Raw genomic sequence first — 12,455 nt, 5'->3', positions numbered from 1 at the left:
GGCCACCTCCCACTGCTTTTCCCAGGCCATTAGCAGGGAGCTGTATTGGAAGTGGAACAGCCAGGATGCAAACTGGTGCCTACATGACAGCTGGTGTTGCAGGCAATGGCTTTACCTGCTATGCCACAATGCCAGCTCTGGCTATATACTTTTTTAGACTTACACCATTGTCTCGAATCTAGAGCCACATAGTGGAAAGATAAAGGCTAAAAGCAACTTGTATTTGACCCATCATCCTGAAACTCCATCTTTTCCATAGAAGAAATTTCCCATCCCTCATAGATGTTGGAGTGTGCGGGCTCCCGCTGCCATTGCCATCATTGCCACCATTGGGCTGGCAGGGTGGTCTGGAGCCTGGAGCACTGTAGAACAGAGAACAAAAGAACAAAGAGTGGCAGATTCCAAATATATTCTCTGAGTATTAGGAGAAACTTGAGCACAACTCCTGTAACTTTCTCTGTGACCTGATGCCTGTTCAGAATTTCAGACCATCATACATCTGCATTAAAGGATTCTGGTAGGGAAAACACAAAAATGAAAAACTCACTGCTGGTTTATCATTGTTTTGAATGCTGTTCTTCTTCCCACATTAATCTGCTACTTTTTATCTTCCAGAGTCCTCAAGTAGCTGTTCCATACATTACATCTAAATTTTATAGCTACAGTCAGTAAAACAAAGACAAGATTCAGGGTACTTACTCTGAAATATGTCATGTTTGCAAAATTCAGAAGTTGAAGTCCTAACTACCAATGTAATGGTATTTGGAGATGAGATCTTAGGGAGGTAATTATCATTAAATGAAGTCATGCAGATGGGGCCCTCATGATAGGATTCATGATTTTATAAGAACGGATAGCACAGAGCCTATTTCTCTCTCTTTCCTCCTTGTGAGGACATCAGAGAAGGCAGCCCTCTGCAAGCCAGAAAGAGAGCCCTTATCAAGAACCAAATCAGATAGTACCTGGATTCTGGGCTTCCCAGTCTCTCAAACCATGAGAAAATAAATTTCCGTTGTTTGTACCACCCAGTCTATGTTTGTTATAGTATCCTGAGAAGACTAAGACAGTTGCCAAAATATTCATAAGAAGATTTTATGGCAACACATATTGTGCCAATTCAGTTACTACTTTTTCTTATATTTAGCTACTAGTTTTTCTTATATTTAGCTGAAATTCCAGACAAAAAAAGAAATAATCCCCCGCCTAGTCTTAGTTTAAGAGAGAAAAATAATTTTGTATTGTTTAGCTATAAGACCTCAAATATATATATATATATGTTTTAAATTAATTTATTGCTTCATTGATCACAAGACCCTTTGATTCATTTGTTTAATGGTTTGCTGTAAATAATCTCAAGGCTAAGTGACCAAGGTCTTGCTTGGGCCAATTCTTTTTATTTTTTTATTTTTTTGATAAGCTTGCTTCAAAGAGAACTTATGGTTAGAAGATCATAGTCCATTTATTTCACATATACCCTATTAAAATATAAGAAATAAGAATAGTGTTGAATACATAGAATGGAGCAGAAGAAAGATAAAGGAGTTCATATTCTGCAGAATAATAGTTCTAAATACATTCATATTTTATAATAAGTGAAACACGAGTAATTCTTGACCATCCATAAAGAAGGACAAGTCTTCACAATTGGAGTGGAACTGGGCTAGAACCAGGCTGTTGTTTCAAGTGGGGCGAAGACTCTAGACTTAGGTACTTTGGTACCTAAGGCAATTTCATGTTATGCTCTACTGCTCTCCACCAGATGGACTTCTTTTCCTCACTCCCCTCCCCCAATCTCCCTCTTTTGGTAATCTTTTTCCATCTCATCCGATCCCTTTTCTCTTTTTGCTTCCTTGTAGTTTTTTGTCCCTCTGAAGTTAGGTTAATCAGCACAGTAGGATTTAAAGAAGCTGCTGACCCTTGAGAGAAGTGTCTACGTTTAGCAATCTCCATCTCCCATCTCTCCCTTGTATGCTGCCTTCCCCTTTCTATTCAGCCTCTCCATATTGTTCTCCTCAGGGCCATGCTGAGGCCATTTTTGCCATTCTTGGCAAAAAGACATGAATTAACTCTGTTTGACTCCCTTAGGAATGAAAAGGTTATTTCTGAACCCAGTTCTAGAATAAGAATATTGTAATTTTTCTCTCCCACACTAGAGTTTTATAAAAGCATTATATTGTTCCAGAATTAATTAGGATAATCGATGAAATTAAACCTCAGTTATGATTTGGACACTTATATCTTAGAAAAAATGGAAAGTAAATGTAAGAAAATTATTTCATCAGAATTAATTTGAAATAGAAAAGTTACTCTTTTGAATAAAATTTAGTTTCCACATCCTAGGAAATTTTGGTTATTTGGATATGTTGTAACTGAGGTGAAAGGTGCATCAGTGCGTTTGGTTGGTAATTAGCAAGGCCTCATAGCATACTACCTTTGTTCCCCTTCAGGGCAGAGAATCTTAACTAAGTCTGACACTTCCTCTGTTCATGTTCCTTTTGGGAAGCAAAAGAGGAAAACAGTGATTAAGGACTTTCCAGATAACATCCAATACCAAGATTTAAGAAGAAAAGCTTATATAACATGATATGAAAAATTAACATATAGGCATTATTATTCCAGGACTATATCATATACTTGATAAGTAGTAGCTGTATGTTTATGTTTGTATTTGAAGAAAATGAGTAGTTTTTTAGTCATTGAGTTTATGAATGCTTAGCTGAATATTTATCTGATATGAAAAATGCTGTAGGCCTTATGGGAAGTACAAAGGTAGAAAAGTTTTATATATATAGATCTTGATCTCTCTCTCTCTCTCTCTCTATGTATATATATATATATATATATACACATATATATATGTATATATATATATATACACACACACACATATATATATATATATATACACCCACACCTCTAAGGACTTTAATAGAAACAGAAACAGCTTCACTGAAGCAAAAATGAAGTTTTGACTCTAAATATTACTGTACCTTCTGACAACTGTGAATGAGGCTGGTTCCTGGGGAGCCGGTGTTGGCTTGCTCTCTGCACAGTTCAGCTGAGTCTAACATTTTTCTAGTTTGTAAGATATTCTCCAGGGAGCTATCTAGTCCATGGGGGAGATGACAGTTCCAGATGCTGGCCTCCACAGAGAACTTTGAATTGGAGGGGTGGGGCAGAGTTAAGAGATTGTATGCATTCTTGCTCATGTCACAATGTTGGTCCTATGACTTAAGAGAAGCCTGCTCAAATGGGATTGGATTATTCTCACAATACCAAGCATTGACTTCAGAGTTAACTCAGAGGCAAATGCAGCTTAGTTGAAATTTTTTTTTTTAAGATTCATTTATTTATTTGAAAGGCAGAGTTAGAGAAAGGCAGAGGCAGAGGGAAAGAGAGAGAGAGAGAAAAAGAGAGAGAGAGAGAAAAAGAGAGAGAGAATGTGTCTTCCATCCACTGGTTCACTTTCCAACTTTCCAGATGGCTGGAGCCAGGAGTTTCTTCCAGGTTTCCCATGCAGATGCAGGGGCCCAAGGTCTTAGGCCATCTTCCACTGCTATCCCAGGCCATAGCAGAGAGCTGGATTGGAAGCGGAATAGTTGGGACTCGAACCGACACCCATATGGGATACTGGCATTGCTGGCAATGGCTTTACCTGTTGAAATCTTTAACTAAAACATTGGCATTGCATAAGATTAACTAATAAAAGACGCACAACTATTTTGAAAGTTCTGTTTTATTGGGACGTTTTGAAGGACTATCTCTGCCCACCCCCACCCATTTAAAGTTGTCTGTGGAGGCCAGCTTCTGGAGCTGTCATCTTCCCCATGGCCTAGATAGCTCCCTGGAGAAAATCTCTTACAAACTAGAAAGAGCAATCCTTATTTTCTTACAACCTATATTGTACTTGTTTATACTTAATCACCATTCATTCAGCATTTACAGAAAGCTTATCACATATTAAACAATATACAAGGTGTCAGAGATGGCAACAAAGAAAGTATAACTGAGTGAGTTCTAGTATCTGTACTCAGTACAGCTAACTTCCATAGTGCTTACTGTGTTACAGGCTTGTTCTTAGTGATTATAAAAGAGCTTCAAAAAGTAGAAAAATGCAATTAAAAGGTAAATTTATACTGGTGCAAAACAATGTTGAAATCTGTTTGTATGAAGGGTCTTCAGAGAGTTCATGGATTATATTAAAATATTTCATAATGCATATTGTGAAAAAACTATGCATGGATTTTAAAAATTTTTGCATCAAACAAAACTTATTTATATATCTCCCCACTCAATTCTTATAACAACCTTATGAGGTGGGTACAATAATAATTATTATCCCCATTTTACAGATACAGACAATGGGGTACAGAGAGATTAAGTAATTTGTTAATCACCTCACAACTGGTAAATTACAGGGCAAATTTCACAGCAAACTGGCTTTTGAGACTTTTTACTAAAGATTTTTATTTATTTATTTGAAAGTCAGAGTTACACAGAGAGAGGAGAGGCAGAGAGAGAGAGAGAGGTCTTCATTCCACTGGTTCACTCCCCAATTGGCTGCAACAGCTGGAGCTGCACTGATCCGAAGCCAGGAGCCTGGAGCTTCTTCTGGGTCTCACACGTGGGTGCATGGGCCTAAGGACTTGGGCCAACCTTTAGTGCTTTCCCAGGCCACAGCAGAGAGCTGAACGGGAAGAGGAGCAGCTGGGACTAAAACCAGCACCCATATGGGATATGGCGCTTCAGGCCAGGGCTTTAACCCTCCGCACCACAGCGCCGGCCCCTTGAGACATGTTTTTAACCTGCATGCTAAATAGACTCTAAAGGAATTTGCAATCTGAATATACACAATAAATACCTCCCCTAACAGAGTATGATATTGGGGAATGGTGGATAAAGAAGCAAGAAAAAAAAAAGACTCAGGTTAAGTGTTCGCTATAAATCAGCATAAAGAGTGTCTAACTCTAGAAATACATCATCAGTCTGATCCAAGGAGAAGAATGAAATAGTGTGGAAGTAGTAAACTTCTAAGAAGTTAGAAATATTTACAGATGGCAATCCAGTTTTTTGTCCAGGGCTACAATTCTTAATTCCACTGAATCACCTTTTCACATATGAGGGTAGTTCAAAAAGCTCATGGAAAATATAATGAAAAATAAGGTTATTTTGATGCAAAAAAGGTTTGAAATACATACAAAGTTTTGTCATAATAGGTACTTTCCATGAACTTTTTGAAGACTCCTCATGTACAATATGGGGTTAATAAGCATAATTAATGCAGTAACATTTCCTTTCTTCCTTCTTACAACCTCTGGCAGAAGTACCTGCATGTAGGTTGAATTCACTTCTGAGATTTGAATCTGTCTAGGCATGTCTGGTGAACTGATGGGATGGGTCTGCTTAAGAATGCTTACAGTGTTCTAGATTCTTAGGGAGAAATATCATCAGAGGGTGGAAAATTTCAGAAATGCTAATAAAGCTTCAGATGTTATAGAAGGACAATTTTAGTACTTGTGGTAGAAAAGCTATGTAGGGTCAAATTGTAATACTTGAGGGGTATTTAAGTAGCTGATGCCTGTAAATTCTTAATATTCAGTCAGTAAATATTGTTATTACTTGCATGATTGTGTCCCTGTACTCTCCTTACAGAAGCAGTTTGTGGGGACCTGTGAGAGAAAATATAAATGTGTCAGGTGTCTTCATAAGTCTACAAATGCCTTTTAATGACCCCATACATTTTTAAATGTTATCAACAAACACCTAGTAATAAACATTGATAGTTATCATCATTATTGCTCTTAATACATCCCATTTTATATTAATACTAATTTTAATGTGGTCAGTGACAAAATAGGGCTAAATTTTCAAAATATTTAAAAACCTAGGTAGACTTCTTTAAATGAAAAGACATGAATGAAATTCATATGAATAGGTAAGGAAATTTTTAAAAGATTCATTTATTTGTGTGAAAGAGTTACAGAGAGCAGGAGAGACAGAGAGAGAGAGAGAGAGAGAGAGATCTTCTATTCGCTGGTTCACTCTCGACATGGCCACAATGGCCAGGGCTGGGCCAGACCAAAGCCAGGAGCCAGGAGCTTCTTCTAGATCTGCGTGGTAACAGGGGCCCAAACACTTGGTCCATCTTCTGCTGCTTTTCCAAGGCCATTAGCGGGGAGCTATATCAGAAGTGGAGCATCTAGGACATGAACTGGTGCCCATATGGGATGCCAGAGTTGCAGGCAGCAGCTTTACCTGCTATACTACAACATCAGCCTTCTTGGTAAGAAACTTAATTTTTATTACTGGGCATTATATATTTTGCCTTCTTATAGAAATGGACTCCTGATTTGATTTTATTATTGTAGAATTAAGTGCTTGCTAAGACAAGCACTATTGGATATTTGTTAGATCACTTATATTTCCTCCATTGAGCCTTCCTGTATAAATAACTAAGTGTCTTACTTCCTCTTTCCAGGCACGTAGAGATTTAAAATAAATATTAAAGAAATTCTTTTCCCTCCTAATTGGTTCTTTGACCCTTTCCATCTCCCCTCTCCTCTCTAAAAGAGCAGGGTACTCATTATTGCCTTAGCTAACCATGGATCATAAGTATGTGACCATGTTGTATACTCACTCAAAGTTCTTTGCTTCAGGGCCAAGATTTAGGTGATGGCTTACAGACTTTTTGCTTCCTGGACTTGTTGCTCTGTTGTGAGGAAAATGACAAATGACAGAATGAGGTACCCACTATAATCTGAGGATCAGATTTAATCAGTATCTGTTGATAAACGATCTAATTCATTTTAACCTGTGGTGTAATATTCTATCCTATAAAAATATCACATTTTTAGAGATATTTATGGACATTTATGTTCCTTTTTTTGCTATTTTAAATAATATTTCCATGAATATCCCTATACAATGTGTTTTTATATGCACATGTATGAAAGTTTTGCTATAGTAGATGTCATTAAATATTTTTGTTAGCTTTCCCCATAAAAGGTTTGGAAAAACTTTTTCTCCTTACACATTTTAGAATTGGAATTAGTTATGTGAGCTGTAAATGAAGTAATTTCTTTGTAATGTAAACTTTAACATTTAAAAGTAGAATTTTTATAATGTATCCAGTGGAATATAAATACCACAATAATTTGATACTCTTCATTATCCATCAAAACCTAAACAACATAAATAGGCTTCTCTTACTATGGAAAAATTCACACTATTCTTTGTTCTTTTTGAACTTGAATTTTCTTTCCCATTCTGCCACCAGTTTTTATTTGAATATAATAAACAGTATGTGTGAATTTTTAAAAATATTTATTTACTTATTTGAAAGACAGAGTAACAGAGAGAGAAGGAGAGACAGAAAAATATTTTCTATATTCTGGATTACTCCCCAAATGGCTGCAATGGTTGCAGCTGGGCCAGGTCAAAGCCAGGAGCCAGAAGCTTCATTGGGGTCTCCCACATGGGTGGTAAGGGTCCAAGGACTTGGGCCATCTTGCCCAGGTATTTTAGCAGGAAGTTAGATCAGAAGTGGAACAGCTCAGACTTGCATTGTCACTCATTAGATGCTTGTGTTGCAGAAGGCAGCTTAACCTGAATCACCACAACGCCAGCCTCATGAATCTTTTTTAAAATAAACTTATCAAGCTCAGTTTGATAAAAGGGTCAGTTTTTATAAAACCTACACCTGTCTAGAATTACACATTACACCTACATGCAGAGGGCTTACCCAAGACTAACTCTTTAATTGACCAATCCCCATTCCACAATCAAAATCAAACTTGTTGTACTTCTTAGGATGGGCCAATTTCTTCCATGTATGGATACCCAATTAGGTCTTACAGCTAGAAATACATATCAGGCAGCCTCTGAAAACCTCTATAATCCCCTTGAATCTCTGGCCTCTATCAGGATGGCCTTCAACCAGGTGAAAAAGGCCCTCATTTCAGCCCCAGCCTTTTATCTCCACAATCCCTTTAAAGTCTTTCATTTACATGTAGACATGAAAAGGAGTTTCATGGGCTGGTGCTGTGGATTGCAGCACTAGCATCCCCTCTGGGCACCAGTCTGAGTCCTGGTTGTTCCACTTCTGATCCAGCTCCCTGCTAGTGTACCTGGGAAGGCAGAGGAGGATGGCCCAAGTGCTAAGGCCCCTGCACCCATGTGGGAGTCCTGGATGAGGCTCCTGGCTCCTGGCCAGGAGTCCAGAGGCTTCCTGGCCCAACCCTGGCCATTGTAGCCATTTGGGGAGTGAACCAGCAGGTGGAAGATATTCTCTGTCTCTCTGTCTCTTTCTCTCTCTCTGCTTCTCTTCTGTAACTCTTACTTTCAAATAAATAAATAAATAAATAAATCTTTACCCCCCCAAAAGTGGGGGATTTCATACTTGGACTCCTTGCCCAGTTTTCTGGCCCTTGTATTCACCTGGTAGCTTATTTCTCAAAGCAGTGTGATGAAACTGCTGGGCTGGCTAACTTGTTTCTGCAGCTTGCCATAGCTTCACAGCTAATATTAGAAAGCTCAAAATTAGTTCTTTCTCAAAATCTCACTGTACATACCTCACATTCCGTTCAGGCCCTTTTATCCCACCATGTCATGTCCATGATTTTGGTTACCAGCTTTTTTTTTTTTTTAATTTTTTTTTGACAGGCAGAGTGGACAGTGAGAGACACAGGGAGAAAGGTCTTCCTTTACCATTGGTTCACCCTCCAATGTGCCGTGCTGATCCAAAGCCAGGAGCTAGGTGCTTCTCCTGCTCTCCCATGTAGGTGCAGGACCCAAGCACTTGGGCCATCCTCCATTGTACTCCGGGGCTACAGCAGAGAGCTGGACAGGAAGAGAGGCAACCGGGACAGAACCCGGCGCCCCGACCGGGTCTAGAACCCGGGGTGCTGGCGCCACAGGCAGAGGATTAGCCTATTGAGCCGTGGTGCCAGCCTTGGTTACCAGTTTATGAACCTTTCATGCTACCCTTCTATAGAATCCTAATATTACAATCCAAATATGCCCTTCTCTTTTTTTTTTTTTTTTTTTTTTTTTTACAGGCAGAGTGGACAGTGAGAGAGAGACAGAGAGAGAAAGGTCTTCCTTTGCCGCTGGTTCACCCTCCAATGGCCGCCGCTGCAGCCGGCGCACCGCGCTGATCCTGGCAGGAGCCAGGAGCCAGGTGCTTTTCCTGGTCTCCCATGGGGTGCAGGGCCCAAGCACCTGGGCCATCCTCCACTGCACTCCCTGGCCATAGCAGAGAGCTGGCCTGGAAGAGGGGCAACCGGGACAGAATCCGGCGCCCCAACCGGGACTAGAACCCGGTGTGCCGGCGCCGCAAGGTGGAGGATTAGCCTATTGAGCCACGGCGCCGGCTCAAATATGCCCTTCTCTTAAAACAGCCCTTCTTCTGACTCCTACCCTCATTGACTCCAAAGACCTCCAAAACAATTGTGATGAAATCCTTGATCAGTTCCTAAGCTCCTTTCTCAAAATCTGTGAGTCCTCTTTACCTAAACCCACCTGCCTCCTCCCTACCCCCACCCACATTGTTTATAGATGGGAGCTCAACCATGCCTCTTCTTTGGCATGCAATGTCATTGGTACTGTCGACACTGTCCTAGAGTCAAATCCTTTAATCATCAGGCACAACCTCACAACATGCAGAGCTTTTGGCTCTTACCTGAGCTCTTGCCCTGGGCAAAGGTCTACAAGTAAATATACACACAGACTCCAAATACACCTATCATCTCATGTGGTCTCATGCCCCATTTGGCAAGAAAGAGGATATATTACAACTCAGGGCTCCTCCATCATCAATGGCACCTTCATTCTTTTTTTTTTTTAAAGATTTATTTTATTTATTTGAAAGATAGAATTACACAGAGAGGTAGAGACAGAGAGAGCGGTGTTCCATCCGCTGGTTCACTCTACAATTGGCTGCAACGGATGGAGCTGCGCCGACCCGAAGCCAGGAGCTTCTTCCCGGTCTCCCACGTGGGTGCAGGGGCCTAAGTTTTCTACTGCTATCCAAGGCCATAGCAGAGAGCTGGATAGGAAGAGGAGCAGCTGGCACTAGAACCGGCGCCCACATTGGATGCCAGCACTTCAGGTCAGGGCGTTAACCCACCATGCCACAGTGCCGGCCCTGGCACCATCACTTTAAAACTACTCCAGGAAGCAACACTCCCACAGCAAGTAGCCATCCTCCACTGCAGGGGACATCAAAGAAAAATCTCTTTCCTTGCTCTGGGAAACAACAAAGCATACAGGGAAGCAAAATACCGGGCTGCTTAGACCCACTTTCTGCCATCTTTCTTGCTCTTAGCATTTCCCTTCTAGCCTCCCTAATACTCATCAAAAGAAAAGACTGATTTTTCTCTACTCAAGATGGCCAGTTTCTTAAAAATGGTCAGGTATTACTTCTAAAAAGACCTTTGGCTTTCTCACTTCCCTCCACAAGCAATTTCATGTAGGGAGCAGACCTCTTACTCTCCTGCTTTCCTATCTTATTGATTAACCTTATCTGTCTTGAAACCTCTCTGTTGGCACTTAATCAATCATGTTCCGTTTGCCAAAAGGCCTTTCCCCATGATCATCTGAGACCCTACTCCTTTGTAATCCACCAGGCAAGAGGGCAAATTACTGCACGAGACTGGAGACTGGCCAATGGACTTCACTTATTTGCCTCCAGTCAAAAAGATAAAGTATTTACTTGTCTTTGTACACACCTTTTCCGGGTGGGTGGAGGCTTGCCCTTTGCTCATCAGAGCAGATACAGTGATAACCTTTCTTGTAGAGGAAATCATCCTCCAATTTGGCTTCCCCACCTACATTCAGAGAGATACTGGACTGGCTTTCATGTCTCAGATTCCCCCTGGGGAATATTCACTGCCTTAACCATAAGCCTAGACATTCCATATCCTCGGTTGCTCACAATCCTCAGGCAAGGGGAAAAGAGCAAATGGCCTCATTAAGATCATCTCAAAAAACTCATGCCCCAAACCAAAGCTGCTTGGCCTCTGCCCTTCCCACTGTGTCTTATGCAATGTCACATCACACTACACCCCCTACACCAGCTTGGCCCTTTTGAATTCATGTATGATTGCTCTTTCATTTCAGGCAATTTTCCCTCTTGACCTTCCTCCCTTAGAAACTACCTTCTAGCATTGGCACAGACTCACTAACTCCTTTACTGTTTCACAAATTGCTTCCTCCCAAAGCCCTACCCTGACCTTTCTCCATTACAAATTAACCCCAGGGATTGGGTCTATATAAAAACCCTCAACCCAAAGCCACCCCACCGCAGCTGGAGTGGGCCTTAGTCGGTCCTTTTAACTACACTCATGGCTGCCAAACTGTCAGGATTTCCCTCCTGGGTTCACTTTTCCAGGTTAAGTGTTGCCCCAACCCAGGAAGATAACAACCAGGATGAAGCCCCAAAGAGGCGGTGATCACAAGCAAAGACACCCGCAGCTCTTCATCTCAGTGCTATTCCAGAGGACTCTGAAGAGGAAGACACGACTGCTCACAAAACTGTGAGACTGCCCCAAAGTCTGATCCTGGATTTCTCTATGATTTTGTCCTGACCCTTCTTGAAAGCTGCCATTCCCCCTATCCAAACAGAACAGGAACATTTTCCTCCAGGGTGATTTTGTTGATCATGTGTTTGAGTGCCTTTCTGGGTTTTTCTACTTACCCTGAGCTCTAATACCCAAAAGATGATTTTCATACAGCTTCTCCTGACTGCTGCCCTGTCTGCCTCCTGTCCGGTTCCCCTACAGGACTTTCTTGCCATAGATCATTTTGAAAACACAATCTCACCTTCTCAATTTTAAATAATACAAATAGAAATCTTGCAAAGGACTGCTAGATATGCCTCTCCCTATCTTCCTTGGCTTTTATCACAATCTCCGCCCCTCAGTTTACAGGGCACACTTTTCCATTAAAATAGAAAGCAGAGATGCAGAAAAAACTCTCCTTGGAAAATATCTCATGGCCCAGGTGGACCAGACCCTTAAGCTCTTTGAAGATGATATGTTGAGCATCAATAGATTCCCATATATTAGAATACCCATCCTTGGCCTGGTTACTGCTAATATGCCACTCCTAACCAAGCCCCCTTTTTGCATCACAAGGGGATGTTTGTGTCCTGGGGTGGGTGGTGGGAGGGAGACACTGCTCTGGGAGATAACTCTCCTGAGGTTTGTGATGTAATCATTGAGATTACTGGTCTCTCAGACCACCACAGTCACTGGATTATTAGGTCTCCCCCCAAGACTAACAGCAAATTCACACAACAAGTCCTGTTCTTAGTGTCTCTCACTCTCTCCATACCCAGCTCTTCTAACCCTGACTCCCAGCTCTCTGTAGACTGTCCCTCTACACAGCACGGGTTCTTTCCCTGGCAATCAGCCTCTGTAACTCAAATGATGCAGTGCTTTCTTCCAAACACATAT

General features: G+C 41.1%; 2 protein-coding genes and 1 long non-coding RNA gene across 5 annotated transcripts in view; 1 reads left to right on the top strand and 2 right to left on the bottom strand.

Moving 5' to 3' along the window:
* Window positions 1-3,174, bottom strand: part of ATAD1 (ATPase family AAA domain containing 1) — a 74,413-nt gene extending 71,239 nt beyond the window's left edge. The window contains exons 1-2 of one of the 3 annotated variants that reach the window (XM_051823327.2): window positions 2,991-3,174; window positions 2,432-2,492 (exon numbers count right to left, since the gene is read on the bottom strand). Coding sequence is in view for 1 of the 3 variants with exons in the window: in XM_051823326.2 (XP_051679286.1) it covers window positions 548-561 (14 nt within the window). In the remaining 2 variants the exon portion in view is untranslated. Of the gene's footprint in view, window positions 1-547; window positions 660-2,431; window positions 2,493-2,990 lie in introns of those variants that run through there. The other 2 variants (XM_008270130.4, XM_051823326.2) reach the window with 2 other exon arrangements.
* PTEN (phosphatase and tensin homolog) overlaps window positions 1-12,455 on the top strand; it is a 153,746-nt gene that overhangs the window by 20,099 nt on the left and 121,192 nt on the right. The window lies entirely within an intron of this gene.
* LOC103351390 (uncharacterized) lies at window positions 5,223-12,144 on the bottom strand. Its single transcript, XR_007910902.2, has 3 exons — window positions 11,696-12,144; window positions 6,638-6,709; window positions 5,223-5,669 (listed from the first exon to the last, which is right to left on the bottom strand). It is a non-coding gene; the product is annotated as an uncharacterized lncRNA (long non-coding RNA).

Source organism: Oryctolagus cuniculus, chromosome 15, assembly GCF_964237555.1.
Source record: "Oryctolagus cuniculus chromosome 15, mOryCun1.1, whole genome shotgun sequence".
NCBI classification, from domain to species: Eukaryota; Metazoa; Chordata; class Mammalia; order Lagomorpha; family Leporidae; genus Oryctolagus; species Oryctolagus cuniculus.
The sequence above is the reverse complement of the archived record's forward strand: the minus strand, read 5'-3'. Positions and strand labels throughout refer to the sequence as shown.